Source organism: Drosophila persimilis, unplaced genomic scaffold (genome assembly GCF_003286085.1).
Source record: "Drosophila persimilis strain 14011-0111.01,24,50 unplaced genomic scaffold, DperRS2 tig00000000-arrow-pilon, whole genome shotgun sequence".
In the NCBI taxonomy this organism is placed as follows: domain Eukaryota; kingdom Metazoa; phylum Arthropoda; class Insecta; order Diptera; family Drosophilidae; genus Drosophila; species Drosophila persimilis.
Genome location: NW_020825288.1, coordinates 26,124,371 through 26,151,286, shown reverse-complemented (window position 1 = coordinate 26,151,286; position 26,916 = coordinate 26,124,371). Strand labels below are relative to the sequence as shown.

Sequence of the window (26,916 nt, the reverse complement as noted above, 5' to 3'; positions counted from 1 at the left end):
TTAATTTCATTCTGCATCGCGCCCGGATGCCCGTAAAACCTGCAACGGAAATTTGCGAGTGCAAATTGTCGAGCGCACAGAACTGAAATAAATCAAAAGTTGGGCTGCTTCTTGTGGAGGAGACAGCTTTAACCAGAACAAGAACTCCAGCTGAAGCTGTCCTCGTCTTCGAGAAGCTACCGAGGTGGACCTTGGACGGTATGTGCGACGTCCTAGTCATCTCCCTCCCCTACCTGCGCTCGAAAGAACTTTCAATTATTTTTGCCACAACTAATATTTGGCCATACTCGTAGATATAAGGGCTGGGGCTGGGGCTGTGGCTGTGGCTGTGTATACCTAATACATATGTACGTGTATATTCCTTCGAAGCTGCCAGATTTCACTTTATTGTTTCACCCTCGTACACAAATACAAAGAGCTGCACACACATGGGCCATGCCCATAAAAAAACAAAAGCACAAATGCCAAAATGGGAATTTACTGCAGTGGAAGGCATAAATAGTTTATAAACTAAGTGACACCAAAAACAACTGACCCAAGCACTAAAAACACTGAAAATAAGGCAGCAAAAGCAGACCTACAGGAATGAACGGCACCGGGATTGCCACACAGCCACAGCCACAGAGACGTATAGCCACGCTGCTACTGGGAGGCAAGCCACGCACACTCGCACACTATAAACACCCGATTTTCTTTACAGCAACAATAAAAAATAATAAATTTTACTGCCATAATTGGTGCCGCCACAAGCAGCCCGGTTGCGTCTTGGTTTGGGTCCCCGGCGAAGGCGAAGGCGAAGGCAAACCAGTCGAGCATCGAGTACCACCTACGACACACAAGTCGCACAGAACCCGTACCGCCGCTGCGAGGTCCGAGAGGAGATCGCGACCCAAAGCCGAGCCCAGGCCCAGGCCCAGGCCCAGGCTCGAGCAGGGACAGAATATTCGAGGCGGGCAAACGAATTATATGAAATATTTCCATCCTTAATATTTTACTCGGTGTCGGTGCTTTGTTTTTCCTGCTGTCGTCCCGGGCTGCTCCGCTTTTGTTGCCGCCGGGCAGTGTGTTCGCTTGAGCAGGACACAGCTTGCCGCATCCGCATCCCGGATCAGCACCGATGGCCGTCCCAGCGACTCTCAGCGACTAGTCGTGCTGTGGGCGCTTCCGCTGGCGTCCGCCTCGCTGCTGCCTTCTACTTTTCAGCTAGACTGCGATGGCAGTGCATAAATTTAATTAATCGCTGCAGTGAATGCGCCGTTAGTTCTGTTAGCTGTTGTTTTACTGGTATTATTTTTAAATTTCGCATAAATACAGAAAGAAACGCGCTCACACGAACTGCGAGTACAGCACGGCATGGCAAGGCATGCCCGCCACCAGTCCTGACGGTGACACACGACATCTGCAAGGAAGTTGGCAGGAACTTGCATCGGCATATGTTATAAATGAATCGGATCGGTGGAGCCTGAAAGTCTTCTCTCTTTTTTTCGTTGCACTGATAGTATGAAGCCAAGTGCAAACACTTACGAGTCGATTGGAAAGCCTCTTAATTTTGTAGCACTGCCTACAAGCACTTGCCTTGCGCTTGTAAACCTAAGCCTTCTACACAATTTAAAGAAAACAATACGCTGGCCTAGGGAATTGCGGAGGGGTTGGGCTTCTGCAGCAGTTGTGGCTGTTATGACTGCAACCTCACTCTCCTCTGGGTTCATTGCGCATTGGCCAAGGCAAACAGTTCGTTGGGGGAAACTTTTTGTTTGTGATTTCTGTGCAAAGCTCAAAGTTTGCCGACCCGTACAACATTAAAGAGACCCATACCGCTCACAGTAGGACTCGGATTTGTTTTTTATTGCCCGCCACAGTAGAACTTTATTTGGCAAATGCGTCTAGACGGGAATCTGGGACTCCTGGACTCTGGGTTGTGGTGCCATTTGCTGCCAACACCTCCCCCGCCGCCGCCACTGAAAAATGGTGGAGGCTCTCCGATGCCCTTATCCCGATATCCTGATGAGGGAACGTCCGTTTATAGTGGCTAAAAGTGCTTACTTTTTTTGTCGGTTCTCCTTGATTTATGAATATTTAATTTTAATTTGCAAAGTTCCCTCTGAAATCGCTGTCACGCGTGTGATTGACAGTTGCGCATTTCAAACCAAGAATGTTGCAGAATATCGGGATATGGATATAGGACCGCAGGGGGAATATTCATCAAATCTATTTATCACCCAGTATAATGTCTCATCGAGATTTATCTATTTGTACAGTGATAAAATTGTGTCGCCAGATTAAACACTGTAGTACGGAAAGTCTGAAAATTAATATTGGCACAGAATTCTCGAAAATACATGGTACAATTCTTACATTACTTAAATCGCATACCACTCTTTTCATGTTATTTATAGTTTCAAATGCACAAATTATAATTAATACTGATCTTTTTTAAATCTAATTACTTATACCCTTGGTTTATTATTTAGTAGTGTCTATATTGTCATTAAGCCCTTAGGCCCTGAATAGTTATACTCACATATGTATGTATAATATATAAATATGTATCCCAATATATTTGCCCCGAGGGTGCAATTATTAAAATGGAAGTGTTTTGCTTCAATTTCGACATTATTTTAAAACAATTGATATATTTCATACCTGAATTAAATATTTTAATAAAATACATTTTTGAATACATAATTGAATATATTTATTTTAAGGTGTTTTATATTTAGATTAAATATTAATATTTTTATATATTTTCATTTTGTATTATTTATTATATAATATTAATGAGATTAATATTTATATCAAAGTAAATTCTCTTAAATTTCACTATGTTTTTATTTAAAACCCGAATATTTAGTTAATATATTTGTGTTTCTCTCAGTTTAGGTTACGTGAATCAGCTGGCATCTCCATTCAAATAAGAGCTTTATATCGTTCTTAACGGATCGTTATTTAGTCGTTTGGAACGCTCTAAAGACGCCCTTTTATGAAAAAGAAATTACGTGTTTCGTACTCTGGTTTCGAAAACTCGTCCCGCTCCCCAATTATTCTTTGCGCCATTTACCATTTCCTATAATATTTTTATAGTTATGTTACGTATTTTCAGTTTCGCAAATAACTTTGATCTCAATTATGTAAAATTGAAATTAATTATGTTTATGTTGTGGTTTCTGTTTCTCATTATGTTCCAATCTGAAATGTAAATTCCGTGGACAATATGTTTTCTAGATCGGAACTTTGTAGGTTCCACGTACCATACGTGTATTAGAAGCCTGTCTATATTCAATTCAATCAATGAAAATATCTGTATCGGATACTATCTCTTACATTTTTGGTTGCGAAAACGAGTTTCTCTGAATGTTTTCTCTCTTATCGGAGTTCTGATAAGCAGTACAACCAACTGCATAGCGATCCCCACCTTTGTTTGTATTCTTTGTTTTCGCACGGGAATCTGACGTGGCCCACAGTACTGAAAGCAGAAAACTAAACATTATAACGAGTGGGAACGTTGTGAGCTGCTGCTGCGACCGCTACTCTACATTTATACCCGCTACATAGTCAGTATGGCTACATTAAGCGACAATGTGTGCGTGCGGGAGAGACATAAAACGTGTCTGAACATGTCGTCGGGCGCTGCGTAGCCACTGCAAACTAATTTGTTCCTTTTGGCTAAACAAATTATCCGATCTGATCCAGATACAGCAATCTCATAGATACGGTCATTCTCTATGATTGTGCGTTTTTAGTTTTCTAGTATATTCATGGATGCCACAAATTTTCGTCCTTTGTGGGGGCGGAAGTGGGCGGTGCGATGTTTTGAAACATTCCTGTAACAGTGACATATCACAGAAGTCTGGGTCCAAAACATCGTTGCTCTAGCTCTTATAGTCTTTGAGCACTAGGCGCTAATAGGGACTGACAGATTGATAGACAGACAGGGCTCAATCGACTCGGCTATTGATGCTGATCAAGAATATATTTACTTTATGGGGTCGGAAACGCTGCCTTCTGGACGTTACACACATCCAATCTAATATACCCCAATACTCATTTTGAGTATCGGGTATAAAAAGCCAAAAAATATTATGTGTACCTTGATTAGCCAACTGGAAATCGCCAAGAATTGCAGTTGTTGCCAAAGTCTAGGCAGTTCCGTGCTTAATTAATTCAGCATTGTACAAGTGGAAACTTCTCAACCGACAACCGAACCCCGATCCAAGCAGACAGCAGCCCCCTTCCGCGGACGAAGCTGGGTGCAAGTAAAAGGTAAGAGGCCGATCCAGCTGCAAGGCCATCCAGACGGGGTCGAGTCTAGACTTCTGGTTACCAATACAACCAACAGCACCACCAACACCACTCATGAGCCCCTTAAAACATGCTTTTTTCATTACCAGCAACAAATCAGGCATGTAGGAACTTACAGCGTACGACTGTGCCTGTAAGGCTGTTGGACTGCGTCTAACCCTTTATTTTGGTCATTAGGCATTCGGAATTTCCAAGTACATATTGTGACAAGTGTAGAAAAAGCTGGATATTTTTTAGTTGACAAACATCGCTGACGTGTTCCACAATTGTTAAAATATTTATGTTTGAACAGAATTAGATTCAATAGCAGTTCGAGTAAAACCAAGAAATTTGTTTTTTATTGTGTCAGTTACAGCCCAAAGCTCTCGAGAAAGGTTTGAGCATCTACGCCGGTTGCCGCTTGCCGCTGCTACCTCCCATACCTTCTCTGGTCTGGCGGACTGGTTTTCAGCCAGAATGGCCCTACCGGAGGTATCACTTTTCCTCTCGAATGGAAGTCAAGGTCAGCGAATTACGCACGAAGCTGCCATCTGGGAGATCAAGTCAAGTCAACAACATAGTGCTATCAGCGAAAATAACTTGTTCGCGGCGCGGACTGATCCGATCCGATCGGCTGGTTGGGCTTGGCGGTAGCGTTAGAAAAGAAATCATAAATATTTATACTGTCCCGTTGAGACCATTGACGCTCCAAAACCGGTGGCTATGCATGGTGCGGGTCCACATCGACGGCAGCGCATAATTTTCCCATTTCGAACCGGTTTCATTTGGCAACATTTCGTCCGGGACGGTACGGGACGGGACGAACTGGAGTCTCGCTTTTGTTCGCACTAGTATGAGTAGTTGGTCGCATTTATTTTTACTCATTTCTTTATCAGTGTCGATTCGGCCTCTTTGTGTGGTTAACCAAGCAATCGGTTAAACCGCCGCTTTCCTGCACTCTGGCTGAAAAGGCATTGTGTGCGCGGGGCTCTCACAGGGAATATTCAATACATATGCATCCCCGTTGGTTAGGCATAGGTTGTGACCCTACCAAGTTTTCTGCAACAATTGAAAATCAATTAATTGCTAATTGTTCAGATTAATCATCTGAAAAGCATACAAATAATGTCGTTATTAAAACAATATGAAGTTAATAAATAATGCGACATTGGTTTTTAACTTTAATTATATTACAATGTTACTGACGGGATGGCCCTTATGGCTATTGTCATATTTGCCAATGTTGTTGTTGTTTTTAAACATTTGAACATGCTTTTAGATACAATGCACATTGATTTCACCCTGATTACACGGAATTTATTAATTAAAATTGTGTGCCTCGACAGCGCCTACTCGACACAGCCCCGAGACGGATGCCTTCAAAATGCCAAAGTTGACTTCGTTCAATTGGAGAGTGCCAAAACAAGTTTACCGCATGCCCACCCGAAATTCGGCATCATTTACTTCGCGAAAAGGGGGGCAAGCATCGACTACCAAGTGAGATTCAAAACTCTCCACAAAACACATTTAGAGTTTTCCCTATCTCCCCGCTTACCGTTAGCAGTTGTTATGCATGCAGATGAGAGCAGGGAAATCAATGAGATAATATAATATCTTCCTAAAACAACATCTTTTCGTCTGATGCAATGTTGTTTAGAGTACACAGGTACATACTTATCATCGCAACGTGGCGTATGCGCGATAAACATAATCTGATCTGGCTGGAAGTTTGTTTTGATTCAGTCCACCCACATATCTAGCTCAGTAGAATAGTTATGTCTCCATAGTCCGAATAGTGGGAGAGTTTTCGGATTACAAACTTTTCCGAAGAGCAACGTCGCGCTCTCTGCCCGTTCCAACGGCATCGGCAACGGCCACAAAATAAGAATCAGTAACCGCCGAGTGAGTTCGTGAGAGAGTGTGTGCTCGGTCTCGGTCTCGGTCTCGGACTCTTTGACATTAACGATCGTGGTGGATCGGGCCATCGGCTGTGGCAGTGTCAGCTCCGATGCCAGTCTGTTGTCTGCGGCCTATAAAAGAGGCACATTTAGAGCGCGTTGCTTTCCGAAGTGAGCTCAGTGTTAATTCGATAGCAAAGTTGGCTAGTTGTGTGAGCGTACCCCGACCGATCCGATCCGAACCGAGCCATTGCCACAGCCACAGCCACAACCAGTTACGCCGCCCAGTCAAAGACAGGCAACTCGACTCGAGAGCCAACTCAAAGCTGTTCATGTGAGTTCAACACAAGTGATGTGGTCCCTGCCCCCAAACAGCAGGGGGATTAGTGGAGTTGGACGACAGGTGAAGGGAACAGAGCAAAGAAAGTGCGGGCGTCTATTAAAAATTCGTGTTGCAAGACGACACCTGCTTGTACCTCCCTGCCCAGAGTGGTTGACGCGATGCGACGCGGAGCGCATTCCAATCGGAATTCTGAGTACTGTGACATTGCCAGTTTCGTTGTTGTTGTGGCCGGTGCCAGCGCTGCAAACTCTAATTGAATTATCGTAAATACTTGTAGGACTATCAAATCAACAAATACACATACATTGTCAGAGCCGAGATGGTGTTGGGCAACACAAAAACCCGCTTGAAAACCCAAATTGCGGTCAAAATTCGTTTGTTCCTCTTATGTAAAATACCTGTTCGACCTGCCGGCGGTGATTGGTCTGCCACTGCCGTTAGCTAAAGCAAAGGAAAAAACAATCAAAGTCTAAAAATAACCAAAAAAAAGGCGATTTCAAAAGGCAACTCCCACCCAAGTGGCAGACCAGCGGCGACCTATTTCTCGATATATTGCGCGTGCATGGGCATGGTCTCAGGCTCAGCCACCACGAAATGCAAACACAACTGCAAACCCAAGCCAAGCTGTGTTTACAAAGCAAAGTTAGCGGCCTGTCCTGGGCCAAAACAAGGCGATGGCCCGGCGACAGGGCGTTGCCGATTGCTATTTCCATGTGAATTACATTTGAATTTTCTTTTAATTGCGAGTACTGCTTCGACCTCTTCATGTTTGTTATCGACACAGATGCACAAACACAGCAATAGACAGCAGTCTATTTATAGTTTCCCGCCGTGTTGAGGCGAAAGTAATGGGCTGATAACTGCCTTCTTGGTTCCCATTAAATTGATATAGTTTCCGCTGTCTGTCAAACGTAATGCTGAAGTATCTGACGATCACAATATTCGATACAACATTTATAGAAAATTACTTACGGCCTGCAAACATGGCTATTGTTTGCAAAAACCAAATAATATTTATGTAAACACGAGTTTTTGGCGTATACAGGTACATTCAACAAACGCTTATACCCCATGGGTGGTACCGTCCGTTCTAGTGCTGTTGAAAATGACTTCTACTGAAGAGCTCTTGTTTCCGCTTTGGTGCAAGTACTGGACGGCAATACATCCTCAATTCGATTGATACATCCGTTTTGGAAAGCCATCTTTTTGGCCTTAGAGTGTGTTTATCTACTGTCTACGATCACTATCAAATCGTAAGTGTGCTCTTAGGGAAACAACAAATAGTGTCGTAAATTTTAGTTGTCTGCCTTTGGAGTTTCTAACTTTTTATTGCGGGGTAAGACTTTCTTTTGTGTGGGCCGAGCATCTTAACTGTTGGCTTTCGCATACTATGGAAGTGGAAGAGAGGAAGCAGTCTGTTTGCTCTGATAAGGCGATAAGAACGCGTTTAGTATTCTTGACAAATGCCATCATCGGGCCAAATGATACATAATCTTAGCTAGCGGCGAGATTTGTTTACGCACAGGTGTACTGTGTGTGAGTGTCTCAGAGGCACTTTCGAATGATATCAACCTGCAAATGTACAATTCGAGTGAATTTCCGCATTGTACAGTGTAACCATTGCAACAGTATCAACAAAACAATTGATATAGTAAATACAATACAATACGTATGCTCGACAGTTTTACCCCCTGATAAAATTTATAGCTCATATGTGCTGTAAATATAAAACTAAGCGCTTTGAATCTCCTCCGATAATGATGGTATGAAGACAGTTAGCTATGCTCCTAAAGACACTGAAACCACATTCTGGCAGTCGAGGCTTCACTATGGCTGCGATGGCTGCTATGGCAGTTTGAGAGGCCGCGTGGCAGTACACGGACGCGGACCCAAAGAAGGTTTCTCGCGCTCCAACTGCTCCTCCAACCCCCTCCCCCAGTGAAGCACTGGCACGCATAAGGATTGGGCTAGAAAAAATCCGCAGAGCAGACCAGAATGGAGCAGGTAGTGTAGTCTGTATTCAAGAATCTGGAATATTGAATACAAGAAATTGCCATTTGCGGCAACTGAAGCGAGCAATCATTCAAGTGCTGGAGTGGCGAGGAGGCCGCCGGGAGGGGAATGAGAACTAAAACTGGAACTGAAACTAAAACAGAGACAGATCCAGTGGAGTAGCGAAGTCAATGGCAAGTGAGAGCAACCAGTTGATAACAAACCCATACTGGAACTCGAAACTATGCTCAGATATCCGCATTTGTTTGGAAAATCTCACCTATTCGCATACTCACGTACTTACAACGTACATAAACCTATTACGTTTGTCATTTTAAGCCCTCGTAAGAATGCACTTTCGTACTTGGAGTATTTACAGCCATCAATCAATAAAAATTAGTATCCACATATATACATATGTATGTAAAAGGTACATTGATTTGTTTCGGTCATCAAACCATGTCTTTTCTTATTACAGATACCCTCTGGAACGTACTCCGCAACTTCATCAGATAACCTGTTACAAAAATCATGTGCGGTAAGTAACTGAAGTGTGCGATGAAAAGACATTCCATGAGAATTGGATCATTGATTCATGATTCAGCATTATGTATACTGGAGAGATTCGCATTCTCAGAACAACGAACTGCTGGACAGACATCCTTGAATCATTAAAATTTAAGTGCAAGCTTACATGTGGGCCAGCGCCAGCCCAGATCTCCACTTGAAACCTATTGCGCAACGTCCGTGGACGTCGATGGCCTTTCTCCGAATATGCCCAAAAAATACCTCAAGTGATCGCCCACAGTGACCGGCCCGATGCCGATCTCGATCTCGATCCCGGGCTCCAAGCCCGAGTCGAAACTGGTTTCTTGGCTTACATGCAAATTTCCTCACAACTGGTTGGGCCTGGGTCCCCACCGCTCGATTGGCCTGGCTCTTGCCAAATGTGTTTGCTGCAACTTAACTTTTCTTTATTCATACACATATGCAAACTTGTATGTATGAAGAATTGTACCAACGTACATAGTATGCATGGTATAGAGCAAGGCTTATGTGAAAGACTAATGCTGTAGTGCATTGGTTGTAGTGTGCAAAGCAATGCATTTATTGAAAGAAATTCTACTTATTCCACCTGCAGGAATTTTTGCGTACCTTAATTACTTGACGCCCAAGTCCCGCCTGGAGGTCCTGGATCTGCTGGTCACGGGCTTGAAGCGTCTGGAGTACCGTGGATATGACTCGACAGGCGTTGCCATCGATTCACCGGACAGCAAGAATATTGTGATGGTTAAACGCACGGGCAAGGTTAAGGTTCTGGAGGATGCCATTCTAGAGCGTAAGTATGCCAGTCAATGAAGGATAGTCGTAGCAGTTTCCTAATTGGACTGCGACTCGAATTGGGTGCTTTCAGACTTCAGCGGTGGCGAGTACAGTGAGCCGGTGATGACCCACATCGGAATCGCGCACACCCGCTGGGCCACGCACGGCGTGCCTTGTGAGCGAAACTCGCATCCACACCGGTCAGACGAGGGAAACGGATTCGTCGTGGTCCACAACGGCATCATCACCAACTACAACGACGTGAAGACCTTCCTGGCCAAGCGTGGCTACGAGTTTGAGTCCGACACCGACACGGAGGTGTTCGCCAAGCTGGTGCACCACCTGTGGAAGACGCATCCCACCTACTCGTTCCGAGAACTGGTCGAGCAGGCTATTCTGCAAGTGGTAAGTGTGTGGAGATAGTCGCGACAGTGGGTTCCGTTCCGCTTGATTTATCACTCTTTATCACTCTTACAGGAAGGTGCCTTTGCCATTGCCGTGAAGTCCAAACACTTCCCCGGAGAGTGTGTGGCCTCGCGCAGGAGCTCCCCCCTGCTGGTGGCCATCAAGACAAAGACTCGTCTGGCCACGGATCATATTCCCATTCTATATGGCAAAGGTAATTGGTCTATGACTTGGACTTGTTGTGCCACTGCCCTACCGTCTCTGTCGCTGTCAGCACACACCTTTCCTCATGAGCAATATCCTTTGTCTTGTCTTCTATCTCTATGTAAATAACTGTCTGTGTCAAATGTGCTCGTTCCTTCGTAATAACCAACGCCGCTCGTTCCTGCCGACACTCTTGAACTCTGTGTGTATCGGTACCACCCACTCTCCGACTCTTCCGCCCTGTCTGTGGTGCCGATGCCGACCCGTAGATGACAAGAAGCTGACCTCCGATCAAGGTAGTCCACTGACTTGCCCCTTAAGCTTATCAACCCAATAATCTTCAGGTACTGGGCGCTCTGTTAACTACTATAAACCAAACTAACAAAAACCAAGCTTTCCTTCCTCGTACAATACACGTATATGACTAATACAATCTCATACGTCGCCTCTCCTCTTGTCTCTCTTCCCATTTGTATATCTTATCACTCCACTGAACTCCGGTAATTATATAACACTTTGTTTTGTTCTCTCGCATTCGTTTAGACCCCGACTCCGGCAAGCCCCAAGGTAACTACAATTTTAAATACTTTGATTACGCAAATACGAAATACTCGCACACTTGCTTGCTTGGTTCTGGTCGGATTCCGGTGGTTAGACTTAGACTTAGACTTAGACTACCCACCCCTTGCCTACCATTTGCCCAATGCTGGCTCAGATTCCAATGAATTCTTGGATTTTTTAGGGGATCAAATAGTTGGCAAGAGCGCTTTTTTGCAATAAATCGTTTTAGTTGTTTTTTCTCTTTTTTTTTTGGTAATATTTTGTTCATATTGAATATTTATTTATCCGTTTAGCAGTACATTCGTACAAATTCCGACCAAATTATATTTATTAAATTGCAAGGAGAGTCCTGAAATGTCTTATCGGTAAACTGAAGTCTGTGCACATTCCATAAGCTGTCTGTGAGTCTGCTGCATTTCGTTTTCCATCCGATGGCAGGGGAAATGGGAATGGGCAAAGGATTTAAGCGAAACTCTTTAACCTTGAAGGCTTTGAATACGAGAGCTTAATATCTTAAGGTGAATTCCGACGCAAAGTGAAAGCGAATGAGTTTTTGTTGTGTTTTTAATACGTAGGCTGTTCAATCATTCAGATTCATTTTCAAAGTATTTTTAAGCCAAAACTGAATCACTATCTGCACACACAGTACGCAAAAGTAACATATACAAGTATTGTATACAAGTCACAACTAAAACGGATTCGATATGTATATGTATGTACATATGTATATGTACCGAAAGTTATCCTTTTCAGGACTTACACTGCATACCATCGCACTGATGCTGAAACTAAATTTAATAGGCGATATTATTGAATGTAATGCTGTTTCATTTCCGCAATGATATTAGAAATAGTTTAACTTGGGAACTAAATGGAATCCGAGCTAAAAATGGGGGTTGCTTGGTGGCGGGCTTGCGGGAGGCGGCGCGATATTTGTGGGCAGCGAAATGCGAATGCAATTCTTGATATGACGATATTGATGATATTTCCACGTATTTATTTTCGTTTCCCCACTCCGCTGACTGCCCCTCTCGCAAAACTCATTCCCAACACAAACACACAATGCCACAAACACTCCCACACACACGCCACAATGCACGCATTTCCACCGCCATCGCCTTGTCCTGTCTCGTCATTCATTGCGCTGGTGGACTGGAACTGCAACACAACACGCAAAACGCAAAACTCAACACGCAACGCCATCAATGCCATCGCCACCGCTGTATCGCAACTGTCCTGGTACGGTCCTCGTAAATGCTACTACACTCGCCCTGCAACTGTTACTGCAACTGCAACCGAATCTATGTCAACGCCATCGCCATGCCAAATTAACCAAATAGATATTCGTCCTCATGGACAAACTCGTGAATTGCCAGTGTTGCCGCGCTCAGACAGCACCTCAGAGTTCATGCCGCTGGAGGAGAAGGAGGTGGAATATTTCTTTGCCTCGGATGCTTCAGCCGTGATTGAGCACACCAACCGGGTCATCTATCTGGAGGTAAGATATGAAACTATTTTTGATTGTAAAAGTGCATCAACTGAGCTGTCTTTTTTGTACGGGCCTAATCGTGATGGAAATACTTAATATATTCACAGGACGACGATGTAGCCGCAGTTCGTGACGGTACATTGAGCATCCATCGTCTAAAGAAGAGCCTGGATGATCCACACGCCCGAGAAATTACCACCTTGAAAATGGAGATTCAGCAGATCATGAAGGGAAACTATGACTACTTCATGCAGAAGGAGATCTTCGAGCAGCCGGACTCAGTGGTCAACACAATGCGAGGTCGCGTCCGCTTCGATGGCAACGCAATTGTGCTGGGCGGCATTAAGGACTACATTCCGGAAATCAAGCGCTGTCGTCGCCTTATGCTGATCGGATGTGGAACATCGTACCACAGTGCAGTGGCCACACGACAGCTGCTTGAGGAGCTGACCGAGCTTCCTGTCATGGTGGAGCTTGCCTCCGACTTCCTGGACCGCAACACGCCCATTTTCCGCGACGATGTGTGCTTTTTCATCTCGCAGTCCGGCGAGACAGCTGACACTCTGATGGCGCTGCGGTACTGCAAGCAGCGAGGAGCTTTGATCGTCGGCATCACGAACACAGTGGGCAGCAGCATCTGTCGCGAATCACACTGCGGCGTGCACATCAATGCCGGTCCGGAAATCGGCGTGGCCTCGACAAAGGCCTACACCTCGCAGTTCATTTCGCTGGTGATGTTCGCGCTGGTCATGTCCGAGGATCGGCTATCGCTGCAACAGCGTCGCCTCGAGATCTTGCAAGCGTTGTCCAATCTCGCAGACCAGATCCGAGAGGTGCTCAAGCTCGACTCCAAGGTTCAAGAACTGGCCAAGGATCTCTACCAGCACAAGTCCCTGCTGATCATGGGCCGCGGCTACAACTTCGCTACCTGCCTAGAGGGCGCTCTGGTAAGTAGCTCCCCCATGGATGTCGATTTTTCTCGCTATCATATCCATACCCTTGCACCCTTAACAGAAAGTGAAGGAACTTACTTACATGCACAGTGAGGGCATCATGGCCGGAGAGTTGAAGCACGGTCCCCTAGCTCTGGTCGACGACTCCATGCCAGTCCTGATGATCGTGCTGCGCGATCCTGTGTACGTCAAGTGCATGAACGCTTTGCAACAGGTCACCTCTCGCAAGGGCTGCCCGGTGATCATCTGCGAAGAGGGCGATGAGGAGACAAAGGCCTTTTCTTCCCGCCACTTGGAAATTCCCCGCACTGTCGACTGCCTCCAAGGCATTCTCACCGTCATTCCCATGCAACTGCTCTCATATCACATTGCCGTCCTGCGGGGATGCGACGTCGACTGTCCTCGAAACTTGGCCAAGTCTGTGACGGTGGAATAATAACCATGCATGGGATCACTCACGATCACCCAATATACTTCAACAACTTGTGCGCCCTTTTGCCAGGCGACCATTTGGACTCCTACCATAATAATCTCCACACATATTGGCATACACATTCATGCGAGTATCGCGACGTTGCACACACCATTTGTACTACATCACAAACACTTTTACATATACAATTGTACTCATCGAGATACAGACCATCAACAATTATTAAATTGAAATTTTTCGTTAATTGATGTTCAAGTTATTTTTCAAACAAAGATATTCCTGGTTTGGAGCAAGTAATGGTGCTCGATCAGTCGTATAAATTGAATAAAAAATCTCCGTTAAGGTAGAGATGATTGTGGCGATTATTGTGGTTTCAAAAACTAATCAATGGCATCAACCGCGGCGAAAGAACCTTTAATGAAATGGAATTTTAAATTGGATGACATAAAAACGAATGTGTGCCACAAAATAACGCACACTCGTACAAAAAAACAGTTCGTAGCTTCCATATGTACATGAAAGGACACGATGTTAGGGGTGCGTGGCGATTTGGCTCCATCGGCTCCACTCACTTTTCTTTTATGCGAAACTTCGGTGGTATCGCTACTAAACGGTTATGGCTTCCAGACCAGCCAAGCCCTGCACCGAAAACCCCGACTAAGGTCAAACAAATACTAACGAATAAATGGAAAATATAAAGTACCAACTCTCTTCAGCTTCGAACCCCCCACCAGTCGGACCTTATCACTCCAATAGCCATTGCCATTTCCATCGCCAGGTACTTGAACGCCAGGTAAACGGCGCAGACGTCTCTCTCGAAAATGGGAGAGAAAGGTAGGGAATTTACCTTTTATTTCCTATTCGGCTACCGCAGAGTGTATAATCTAGATTAAGCACTCGCACTACTGGAAGCAGACGCAGACAGCAGACACAATTGGATCTCCGCCAGAACATCCTCGAGAACAGAGAGGTTGGGCAGTAAGGCAGCCTGGCAGGCATTGCGTTATTTTGTCTGGAGCCAGAGGGCCTCGAAATATTTAGGTTGATATTTCCAGAGAGGACTGAGCCGAATACTCGACGCCTTTAAGTGTATTGTTTTTTCTGAGATAATGGGTTCGTTCTCGTATATTATTGGTAATTCCTATCCGAATACAGGGGCAGTTGAAAGATTGCTCAAACTGAAGCCAGATTTGAAACAAGCGTGATTTGAATCGATTACAATTTATCTAGGTCAGGAAATTATTAAGAAGTTAGTAAGAAAGTGTAACCGGCGCCTCTGCTATGAGAAAGTTCTAAAGAATTGAACTACGTTTCGTTCAAAGTTCATTTACCTGTTTAAATATTAACTAGGCGGATGTAGGCTAACAGATTATGCGCCTTAAGAGCTTTTCAATCCATTATCTTTCACCAGATGCTGGGCACACTGCACTTTCACTGGACTGCTTTCGCTAGCTCCGCACACTGTGCCAAGACTAAACTGTACCCTCAAATATTATTAGACACCCTTTGTTGTTGATATTTCAGAAGAGTTTCAGAACCTAACACTCCTTTTAGGGCTTTGCAAGGTGGCTGAATGGTTAATTGACTCATCGCCTGTCAATGGATATGGATGTGCGCGAGGATTTTGGTAAGGTCTGAGCTGTCAGAGCATTAGGCGGGGATTAACGCGTGCGCGGGCGAAATTGAATTGACTTGAATTTTCGAATATTTATTGCAGCACCCTGCCTCACAACCAACCATGTGGAAAACCATCTGGTAATTGATTTCAGATTGCTTCTAGTTTGGCGGACTTACCGAATGCCAGCACCGGTATGAAAAGGGCCAGCATTGCCAATCCCATCCCTGCCGCCATAGGGATGGCGCCCAGCAATGGCGGACAGAAAAAGTTTGAAGAAACTCGTGGCTATAGTACATTCCGGTAAATTGTTGCGACCCAAGCCCAGCCATTGCATTCGGGCAGCTCAAAGCCCGCTTCCGCTTGTCCGCCGGTGTGAAAATGAAACGGAAACATATTTATGCATTTTCCGACGAGAGAGAGCGAGAACTTTTAGAACTGCTATCAAAACACGTTCAGGTAATAACATAAGAAACTTTTATCTCGTCCTAGTCGTGGCTATTGCCTTGCCCTGCCTGAAGAGTCCCCCTCCATGTCGTTGACGTTGTTGTTGTCGCCGTCGCCGTCGCCGTCGTCGTAGTCTCGATAGTCGGCAGCACGTTCTACTTATTTCTTCAATTGCCTCATTAGGAGCTGCACTGCATATCCGGATTATGCGGCAATTGCCGTTGCCGTTGCCATTGCCATTGGCATTGCCTCCTCACTTTTCAATGTGTGCTCATATTTTTCGTTTAAAGCTTCCGTGCCCCCAGCATATTCCAAATTGAGGGGTTTTCACAATTTTCGTAATTGTATATTCTTAAAATGTTGTATTGCTCGCTATAGATAACTCTTCGCTGTTGTGTTGGAAACCTCGTCTCACTGGCCAAAAACCCATTTAGTTTGTGATATGACCGTTTTTATAATAGTGCGTGTATCCATAAATCACGGATCGCTTGTCGACTTTCTGCTACATACTCGTATGGCGGGAGTCCCTCAATTGATTGAGACTTGTGTGTGCGGTTGGATTGAATGGGGAGAAGGCGCAGGAGTCAGAGCCATAGCCAGAGCCAGTCTATCCGTTTGATGCCCTTGATTGGTATCAAATGGAGCGAGTCCTTACGCCTTGGCTAATACTTCATGGGCTCTGGGGGATTTGTATCCCGGCATTTTCGAGACGTCAACGCCAGATGCCAGAGTGTCAATTTACTACCCGAGTTAACGTCAACAGTCGAGTCGGGTGCTCCAGCTCCACCGCCAGCTCCATCTCCAGCTCCATATCCAGCTCAAGCTCAGAGCCGGTTTCGGTATCGATTGAGGTTTCTCGATGATTACAACAGTGGAGAGTCAATTTGCGCAAATTATACTCGACACGTTCGTGGGCGCTCTGCGCAGGGAATACTCGTATCTCACATGCGTGCCTGATGGCCTGGATCTGGACGTCGTGCCAAAAGTGTCCACACTTTGGACAGCAACGGGCGGGGGGCGGTGGGATACGCACTACTATCGTTGGGTTTCCATTTCCATAGCAGGTGAATGTTCCTCGGGGACTGTGACAAATGCTTTCGAGAGTCCCAGAGACCCCAGCCACCAACGGGGATGTGGGGAACAAACGGAAAGTTCGGACAGCACTCTGAAATTATCTCTGGAGGAAAGATAATTGAATATATTTGCAAAGTTATCTCATTTCATTCGTCCGACTATGAGTGCTGCGCGTAAACCCGTTTTAAATATGCAACAAAAAGTTGGCAAAGTTCTTTCCAAAATAAGTTTCGTCCTGCCGGGTCCGGAACGGGAATGGGGATGGGAATGACAATGGGAATCGGAATGGTTCTGACAACGTGTGGGCGCCTTTCTCAGTGTCCTTGGCTTCGTTGGAAACCAGAGGAAGTGGAAGTCTTCGAGGGATCAGGTCTAACCTAGCTAGGACACAGTGCTTGACTGTGTTTGGGCCTGTTGAAACTTGTAGAGCCATGAATGAACTTGTTTGGCATGAGGCTTTTTAAGTTTATTCGTGCCACCTGAGAATAGAAAGTTGCGCCATAAAATCAAATCAAAACAATTCAAACGATAATTGTTATGTTTTATGATTTTATTCATGAGAAAGAAAGCCAACGACGAGACCCACAAAATGGCGTCCAGGCAGTGAGATTGGAAAACTTCCTGGCGGCGAAAATTACTCCTGCCACTCCTGCATGCACGGGGGAGTCCTCTTGTCTTCGCTGCAGGATCCCACTCCCATGATTGACACTCCCCCAGAGCTAGAATAGCCAAAGTTGAATAATTGCGTTCCCCGGCCAAGAAATTATTTTCAGATCTCTTAATTTTCCGTATATGAGCCCAAGAGAACGTGGCATGGCGCGTGGGGCACATATGCAGGTACAGCCTTCTCCACTTTCACATATATGTACATATATTTACCCATACAAGTAGCATTATATGTACTCGTACTTTGGAGCATCTGTCTGCTCGCAGCTGGCACTGGGCTGGGGTTTTCCGCTTCAAGTCAGTCGGTCGTTTCCGTCAGTTCTGCTCTCAGGCTCCCATGCAGCGGCAACCGCGTATCTGGTAACGGGGCTGGGAGCTGGAGTTGTGGGCTAAAACGCACAAGCAGGTTATTTGCAATTCCAACGCAAATTTTGAAACCACTGCGCGCTCAGAGCCGTGAAACGAACGCAATTCGAAACAGCGGTGCCGAGTAGCATAAACAAAGGGGCCAAAAACGAGGAGAAGAGCACAAAACTATACGAAAATACATTCTAAAGTATTCGGCGGTTTGCTGGCGGATGCAGACAGAAGTAGACACTCGCAGTCAGACACGACAACCGCGTCCACGTGCCAGCTGTGGCTGCCGCAGCTCGAAACAGTTCCATGGCTGCATACTGCTACACTGCGAACGGCGAGTACGCCCCGCGATGCCACACAAACTTTTATAAGAATAATGTCGCTCACACGCGACGTTGCCCCGTTGGCGCTAATATTTTGTCGAACTAATGAACCGTGCCGCGACGCCATGTGCGTAGGTAGCCACTTTCAACAAGTGGGGAGGAGAAGGCCCAACGTGCTGTTGCTCCCCTGTGTTTGCTCACACTCTTGCTACACGCACATGTACGTACGTGGGTGTGGGTGTGGGTACACAGCACACCTACTCGTCTCCGTACAGCCAGGACTGTCGGAAGCAGCGGCATGCAAACATATTTATGTGGGCACGTGCTGCTGCATATCTCCTCCGAATTTGACATACCACCATCCTTGCAGACGGGAGGGGTCCGCCGGGCCCGGGCCGGGCCGCTGCCTCTGTGCCAGTATGTACATGTACTTCTGATGCTTGTCGTTACCGCGGCCCGAGGCTCAACAGCGAGGGGTGGGCGCACGGCGGGGGGTGGGTGACAAATAACTTTCGACACATGATGCCACAATACTAGCCATGAATTCCATTACCCGCATGCCGCAAAAAACAAGGTTTTTGACATTGAGGAATTTCTATAAAAAATCTTTTTAATATATGTATTTGCTCGATAAATTGGATTGGATTCTATAACGATGGCTATAAAAACCCCTACACCCCTTTGTCTTATGAAATATGAATCTATCAGCATCGCGTCCTTCAAAACTTCATATTTTCACCTTTTTATACCCGGTACTCGAAAAATATGGGTGTATTCGATTTGTGGCGGAAGTGGATGTGTTTAACACACAGGCCCCATAAAGCATATACATATATTTTGATCAGCAGCAATAGCCGAGTCGATATAGCTATGTCTGTCCGTCCGTTTATACGTCTTTCGTAGAGCAGCAAAATGTTGTATACAGCCTCTTGTGATATCACACTGTTATAAGTATATCAAAGGACACAAAGATAGAAAATACGAGAAAAAATACGAAGATATGAGAAAACCAACGCAGAATCATAGAGAATGACCATATCTAGCAAATAGCCAAATCTGGATCAGATCGGATTATAATTTTAGACAACGGCTCCAACACGCTACTCATCTCCTTTTCTCTTCCTTCAGTGTGCGGTCTTCGGCGGAGGGGTCTGTACTGGCTGAGTATCGGCTTTATACTCGATACAATTGTATGTAAAGTCGCGGCCCTAGCTGCGACTTACAACATTCCCGCTCGCTTTAAATAAAATTATATTATTAAATAACTCTAGCCCATTGACATTGAGTCTTTGAAATTGCGTTAAAAAAAACACCACTCCTTAAATGATATATTTAGCTTTTTGATTGTTTAAATAATCCTACATACGTACAATCCTTAATTCTGCGAATCAAAATCAAGGACCTGCATCCTATAGGCGTAAAGAGTTATCCGTTTCTCTATAACTCCTGAGCGGAAACACACTTTCGCTGAATCTCTGAAGGCTTGGAACATTAAATAGATTTATTACGACAAAGTGGATTTTAGCATAAATCAGATTGTCCATAAGGAATGTCAGGCTCGGGTTTTTACAAGACTGTAATAGATAATTCCAGCGTTAATGCAACACACACTGGAGGTGTGTCCTTTCATTCCGCACTACCACTACCCGTGCATGGAGCAGTTTTGAGCCATAAAATATTTACGAATGGCGAGAAGCTTTTCAGAATTTGTACTTGGTTTACGGCCATCGTAAATTGGGTGAGCATAAAGCACTCACATCGAAACACATTTAAGTGAAGTCCTTAAAACAATTCGCCCTAATGGGCAAGACGGCAGAGACGTAGTGCGTCAACCAGACGCCGACCGATCGCTCCAGCAAAAGAAACGAAGCCCCGCCCCCAACCCTCATCGCTAACCACGTGCTCCCCAAGGTCGCTTTGTTGAAGGACATGTGTACATATTTCTGTTAGTTTACTTGCAGCGCCACCAAACTCGACATTCAACTCGATTGCCACAAGACACGTGGCAACTGGCAGTCGGTCTAGAAGCCCTCGCCTAATGGCTTCATAATTTCCAGAGCTGATTTGGCAAGGGCCAACATTCGATGGCTTAGGGCTTAGGTTAACTTGTATATTTATGGCTGTGTCATCAGATCCCAGAGCACAACATTCGTGCCAGTGATATATGAGACGAAATCTAGTTGTAAATCTAATTTTGGCAACTAACGCTAAGAGATCTTTTTAATCATTTAAACACAGACTAAATACTGAACACTCTCTGTAATACTGCTTATAATGTTCATCGGCCCTATAATGGATATATAAACTCGTTAGGTATTCGATGTTAACTGAAAAATCTCAATATCAATATCGAAAACATTCCATGGAAAAACAAAACCCAAAGCGAGAACGCGAACAACCGCAATCGAGTTGATCATGAGTTGCTTAATTTGTACTCCGACTAGCGCAGTAGATCGGATATTCACTAGTAGCTCTGCACGACATACCGTTTTGTTTCGTCTAGTCAGAATGCAGATCTTGAGATCTAAGTCTTGGGTAATCCAAGTTATTCTTGATTTATGTCTGAGCATGTCTAACACAGAAGAAGAACACATAAGAAGAACTTTCGTGTTTGCAGTTTTGAATCGAAGTGGTTCTGCCGGTTGATGGCCTTGAAACACTGTTTTATTTGTAGCAACAGTAACCTCCAGAGAATTGGTGCACGCGTTAGAATCTGTCTACTAATCTGTATAAGCGCTGCTGGGTATAGTTGATATTTATTTTGTGGGTCCATCTTCTTCTTACAGATACCGGTTTTTATGCTAATTTTTAACCAGCAAGACGGAAAACCACTCGGCAGACTGCGGACGCACAGAGCAACCCATTGTCATTATCGTCAATGTGCGACTAGTTTGGAAACACTTCCGCGACGAATAAAGCTAAGGCTGACGGCAGAAGTGCCACAAAATTCCTCTTACTCACAAAAATATTCACAGAATTAACTCAATGGAGGCATAAAGTTTACTCTGGACGGAACACAATTAAGACTAAGCTTTAACATTTAAGCGCGGATGCTGAGGTACATATATTCAGATTTAGGCAAGAGAAGAGGGCAAGTAATAGGTGCCTACTGTGCTGGAGACAGGGCTGGGCGTCGGAGACGTATAGGAGTAGCCAGAGGGCGCTCTCGTCGTGGAGCTGATCTCTGGCAGCGCGGTGGTGCTCTCCCCTGGGATCACTTCTGTCGTACTGGTCGAGGCTGGGCGCCCGGGATGTACTGTAGGCTTTGGCGTTTCGATATCACCTTCTGTTGTTGTCGTGTAGACGGTTTGGGTAGTTTGAGTAGAGCTGTCTTCCGGAGTAAAGTCTGTGTTTACCTCTGTGGTGTGGTGGGTGACTGGCCTCTCCGTCGTTGTAGTGCTGCTTCCAAAGGACACGAATTTGTTGAAACCGAACCCGAAGCCACCACCCGACGACTTGGCCTGCAGCACGCTGTTCAGCAGCTGAATTTTGGTGGATATCAGAGTGGAGATAAGCTGTGTGTTGATGGGCGAGGCCGTCGCCGCACTTGTACTTCCGTAGCTACCACTGGAACTGAAGGCACCTGAGCGAAGAAAGTAGAACGTTACTTTGTGGGGTCCCTGGAACTAACGGCTGGATTACCACTGCTCGGCGCGAACACCTTGATGAAGATCGGCTTAGCATCCGCCATAGTGGCTGCACTGCAAAAAAGCAGAGCCAAAATTGAAATAGTTCTAAGCATGTCGTCTTCTTCCACGTTGTGACTGGCCCCGCGAGACGACGTTCTCTTTTATACCGCACCGCACGACGACGGACGGGGTCGGTCTCGTCGGAGATGCCGATACCGATGCCGATGCCGATGCCTCAGCTGTTTCTGTTGTCATTTGATGATTATCGCGCGCTTAGGTTTGTGCTGTGAAGTGGCCAAGTGGCTTGCAAACATGATTCAACTGGCCCTGCCCCTGGATGAGGCCGCCGCTGTCAGCGAGTGGTAAGTGGTAGGTAAGCAATCTCATCCAGTAATTTATCGTCACTATGTTGGGCCAACAATCTGATGTAGAGAGCGAGAGCTTTGACTGACATCCACATCCAAGCTTATTTGACACCTACTCTACCTTACCTACAAAGAGAATGTAAATATCGAACCAAAACTTCGAGTTTAGAGCTCCATGTCTCTAGTCTTAGATAGCCTCAAGTCAATTAAAAGCTTTCCAAATAAACCAACCACCAGTTGTTGTTTCAGTTCGTAACTTAGTTGTCTATGATATGCAAGAATCTTTAGATTCGAAAGGAACTCCAACGGACGAAATCCTACAGTGAAAATCAGAACAAGCCGGAATGATGTTGGAGCTACATACGTGGGTATCCACGTATACTAAAGCGTACAGCGTACCACGTATTAAAAGCGAATCATACCATCCATCGAAAGTCAGAATCCAACCAGAATAGTATGTGCCTTTTGGGTTCTACAGTCAGTTTTGGTACTCTCAACTAAGTACATTTACAACCGAGCCTTTTTAATCATTTTTTTGTCGACTGTGCTAACATTAAATCCATGATCGCTGGATTTAAAAAGGAGTCCCTATTGGTATTCCCATATGATTATTGTATAGCATACTTTTTTGATGAAAGTAAATTGTCAGAGCTGCGTCCTGGCTCTCCAGAGACAAGCTACAGGACCAAGGCATCGTTTTTAAATTGGCAAACCCTCTTGAGATCTGGTTTCACATGACGCAATTATCCACTGGGCAAATATTACCAGCTTATCCAAACTAACTCACATATACTCGTACGAATGATTGCATATCCTTCTTACATATATAAAGGGCAAATAGAATATATGCATAGCACACATACATACGCGTGCCGTGGGCCAGGGCCGGGGCCTTCCATTCTGATTCGGTCGCTTACATATTTATACAATAGACACATAAGTAGTAGTTTTATACTTTACGACAGCCGATGTTTGCCTTAGAGCTCATCCCAATGAGCCAGCCATAATTCGTTACATCATGAGCTCCCACTAGTGGACTCCCTACACCTCCACCCTACAGTCCGCTAGCTGGTAAAATATTCAAAGTATTGCCAAACACTTGCCGGCTTGAAGTATTCATGAGTGCCTGCCACACAGACGGCTGTGTGGGTGTATTTATTTATTTGCTGCTGCCAGAATTATATGTTTGCATTCATTTATGCAAACAGCATAGGCCTAAGAACGTGAGTGCGAGTGTGTGTGTGTGTGGGGGGGGGGAGGCTGTGCGGTTGCTGTGGCGGGTGTGCACCGTCCATAACAGTAAATTTTTATTGGCAACACTTTGACTCGTAAAGAAAAACGATGGCCACCGCCTATTCTGGTTCATCGTATCCGATACGATACGATACCCTGTTCACAGCCACCACAGCCTGATCCGCCCAGCAGCGCAGCGGTGGGCTTTTAATAATTTAACCACTACTATTTAGTTTCCATTTCCGCAAAATGCTTTCGTGTTAACGCCTCGAATGCAATAAATAAGCTGGTTCGGCCAACGTTAACAGAACAGCAGCCAAACAACGGCAGAACCACCCCGCCCCGTATGAGGCCCAATACATGTGGGCGTGCAGAAAGCAAAAGCAAAAACAAATCCCATAATGTTAACTCATAAATATTTCACTTTATTGCGCAACCTCAAACAAGGGTTACTGCCGCTTGAGCGGTGGCGAAGTCAAAAAATGCTTCATAAATTATTGGACGGCTCATACACTAAACATTTTTCTCTTCTGGCGTTTCACAGGACTCCATCGTTCCTGTAAAAGGTTTCAGCATAGGCCGAGCTTCGAACTCTGTAATTCTTGTTGATTTCCATATCAATATTTGCATAGCCGACAGTCGTTTCTCTTTGATTTCCGAGAATTTGATTGTTAGTGGAGAGCTAAGGAGAGGATTACTGCACAGCAGAATTTATTTGTTTTCGGTTAGTGGGGATCACTGCAAGTGCACCGCCCATGAGGCCATTGCGCCCACTTTTTTGAGTATATCGTGGCTTTGAGGCTTGGGGTACAGGCCCCGATTTGAGTAGCTTTTGGCGAAACTATGCTTTATTAACCCTTAATGAATTAGCTTAACTTATTAAGTTAAACTAAAGAAGATATGTAATCGTGTGCAATACATTCTAAGCTAGTCAGAATTCCCTGTAGAACCAAAGGGCGCTACAAACCACGCAACTAGTTACGCGGAATGCGATCGCCGACCTGTCGAATCTAATCCGAAATACGAAGCTGTCAAATCGCGACAATTAGCTACAATATGCAACAAAAAAGTATGTGAATCGCCACATTCTACTGTACTGTGCTCATGGAATGCAAGACACTAAAAATTAAACAAAAAAAAATGCATTAGTCCCCGCGCGTTGCTTTCAAAATCTAGTTCTTGGAAGAGAAATAATTCCTAGTTTCATCAAATGCTATTAAACAAGTACGTAACGACAAATTAAATATTTTAAATAATTAGATAGTCATTCGCTTAGCTAATATAACGCTTTTGTATGTATCCAGTTATGTATTAATCTCATTAAGATAACTGCTCCAACACGCTCAACCTTTAATGTATGCCATGGAGCATGGCTTTCCTTATTCTAGCTATACTTAATAAAGATAAGCCAACTTGATTAATTTGTTAACCACCGGAGTCGGCACCCAAAATAAGGATTCTCTTGCTTTTATAGTCTTTGGAAAGTAGACGACAAGCAAGTCTTTCAGTCTCGGTGTATTCGGTGTATCCCTTCTGGCGATTATATACTTGTCTTTACATTTCAACCAATCTAATATAATTGAACTTAATGGAATTCCTTGAGTACTGAGCATAAAACTGATTTTATTTGCCTCTTTCTTCCAATTAGTGCAGGTCCGTGAAAAGTATCTAGTAAAAATAATAATGACAATAAGTAATTTAATTCAATCCATATTTGGAGCGATCCCACACTAGCGTATAGTGTATATAACAAAACAGACTCAAGATGAAATGTTAAAACTTGTTACCCGGCAGTCAAAATATTTAAGTAGAAGTGCTTAAAAATCTTTTAAATTGAATATCGACTTATCTGTCTGTCTATCGTCAGTCTGGTCACTAAGGTGTCACAAAAAGTCATTTGGCTCCGCTATTCTTCATTTTTTAAGCGTACTACTCTGATTGATACCCGCACACACGCCCTTAGCTCGACTAAATGGTTATTCCAAAAACTTATCAATGTTATCTCCGAGAAAATCGCTTAATTTCCACTTAAGCTTAGCTCCTAATGGGAGGTTTAACTAGCGACTCCCAATGTACCTCTCTCTCTTATCTTGCCTCTAGTAAAAGACTAAAGACAATATAAATGTCTTGGCGGAGTCTGAGTCCAATGCTAGTCCTGTAGCTAATGGTCGCCTTTGGGTTGGTGCAATGACGGTCCCCATTGCCGCCTTCGGGTTTGTCGTCTTGGGCACGGGGTGAAGAATGAAGGTAGACGCAGATGCAGATGAGATGACTTGCCGCACGTTCACATGAAAAGTTTTGATGGTAAACACAAATTATCAGGAAGAACTTTGGGGCGCTCACTGCCGGACTACGGTGCCGAGCGGATGGCAAAAGTAAAAGTCAAAGGGAGCACAATGATGTTACTTTTTCGCAAATAACGTAATCGGAAAAGTTGCCAAGTTTTCCTTGCTAGCTTTCATATTCTTCTTTTGACCGGCTGCGGCCCGCAACTTATTGAAAAAATGCCATTCAATTGCCTTGTTACCAGTAAAAGGAGACCAACGCAGGCAGCAGCAAACGTAGAAGAATGGGTCTGTGGCGGTCTGCCAGCAGAGTTGCCAAGAATGCGATGGCTTTGGCACTAGCTTCGCTGGTGCTTCGCTGTCTCTCCGTCCCTCCATCGACTATTTTTTAGCGTACTCGTATTCCCTTCCACTTGCAACGCCTGCGAAAAGGAAAGTGCGAAATCGGCACACCAGGCGACAACGACAACCCTGGCGAATCCCTGGGGGCTGTTCGCGGACAGCACTGAAGAGGGACTCCCGGCACTACTGAAGCTTCAACAGCAACAGTGGCCAAGCCAAGCCGTGGAGGGAAGTCCCCGTTGCCGTTGTCGATGTAGTGGAAAAATGCCATAATGCTACAACTACAAACAAGAAAACAACAAGCTGCGTAAAAGTTTTAAGTGCTTTCGAACATTTTGACAAGTTGACTTTTTGTTGGTTTGAATGGAACCAATAATGTTCCAAAGCAAACTTATTTTCCTGACATAATCAATGAAAACATCGAGCACGATTGAGTTTAGATCCGAAACTAGGCTAGCATCGGCATCAGCATCGGCTCTCTCTCCCCAAAAGCAATTCTGAAACCAACTACTTTCAAAGGCTTAAGCCAGGAGCACATACTAAATACTGAACCGGGCCTTGTGACTGAGCTCCCTACTTATTCTCAAGCAATTACATTGCACATTCCGCTTTCACTCATGTCGCCTTTTATCAGGATTAGCTGAGGCTCTGGAACTCTACTTACATATATGGGGAAGCGGATAGTGTAATAATTTATTGGT

General features: G+C 44.8%; 2 protein-coding genes across 11 annotated transcripts; one reads left to right on the top strand and one right to left on the bottom strand.

Moving 5' to 3' along the window:
* The first annotated feature begins 6,324 nt into the window (after nt 1–6,324).
* On the top strand, nt 6,325–14,123 carry LOC6594658 (glutamine--fructose-6-phosphate aminotransferase [isomerizing] 2). 8 transcript variants are annotated; one of them, XM_026994821.1, is made up of 10 exons: nt 6,325–6,510; nt 8,990–9,049; nt 9,653–9,850; nt 9,926–10,239; nt 10,312–10,453; nt 10,713–10,739; nt 10,987–11,010; nt 12,345–12,502; nt 12,601–13,440; nt 13,508–14,123. In XM_026994821.1, the coding sequence occupies exons 2-10, from the start codon at nt 9,043–9,045 to the stop codon at nt 13,880–13,882; spliced, it is 2,085 nt and encodes a 694-aa protein (XP_026850622.1). In that variant the 5' UTR covers nt 6,325–6,510; nt 8,990–9,042; the 3' UTR covers nt 13,883–14,123. The 8 variants fall into 8 exon arrangements, with proteins under 8 accessions (XP_026850622.1, XP_026850624.1, XP_026850627.1 ...); XM_026994823.1 differs by having other exon boundaries at nt 6,326–6,510; nt 12,381–12,502; XM_026994826.1 differs by lacking the exon at nt 10,713–10,739 and having other exon boundaries at nt 6,326–6,510; nt 12,381–12,502.
* Nucleotides 14,124–21,354: 7,231 nt separating this feature from the next.
* On the bottom strand, nt 21,355–22,103 carry LOC6594657 (mucin-5AC). 3 transcript variants are annotated; one of them, XM_026995283.1, is made up of 3 exons: nt 22,004–22,081; nt 21,718–21,944; nt 21,524–21,647 (listed from the first exon to the last, which is right to left on the bottom strand). In XM_026995283.1, exons 1-3 carry the CDS (start codon nt 22,050–22,052, stop codon nt 21,576–21,578), a joined length of 348 nt encoding a protein of 115 aa, XP_026851084.1. In that variant the 5' UTR covers nt 22,053–22,081; the 3' UTR covers nt 21,524–21,575. The 3 variants fall into 3 exon arrangements, with proteins under 3 accessions (XP_026851083.1, XP_002019323.1, XP_026851084.1); XM_026995282.1 differs by having other exon boundaries at nt 21,355–21,944; nt 22,007–22,103; XM_002019287.2 differs by having other exon boundaries at nt 21,355–21,944.
* Nucleotides 22,104–26,916: the final 4,813 nt, after the last annotated feature.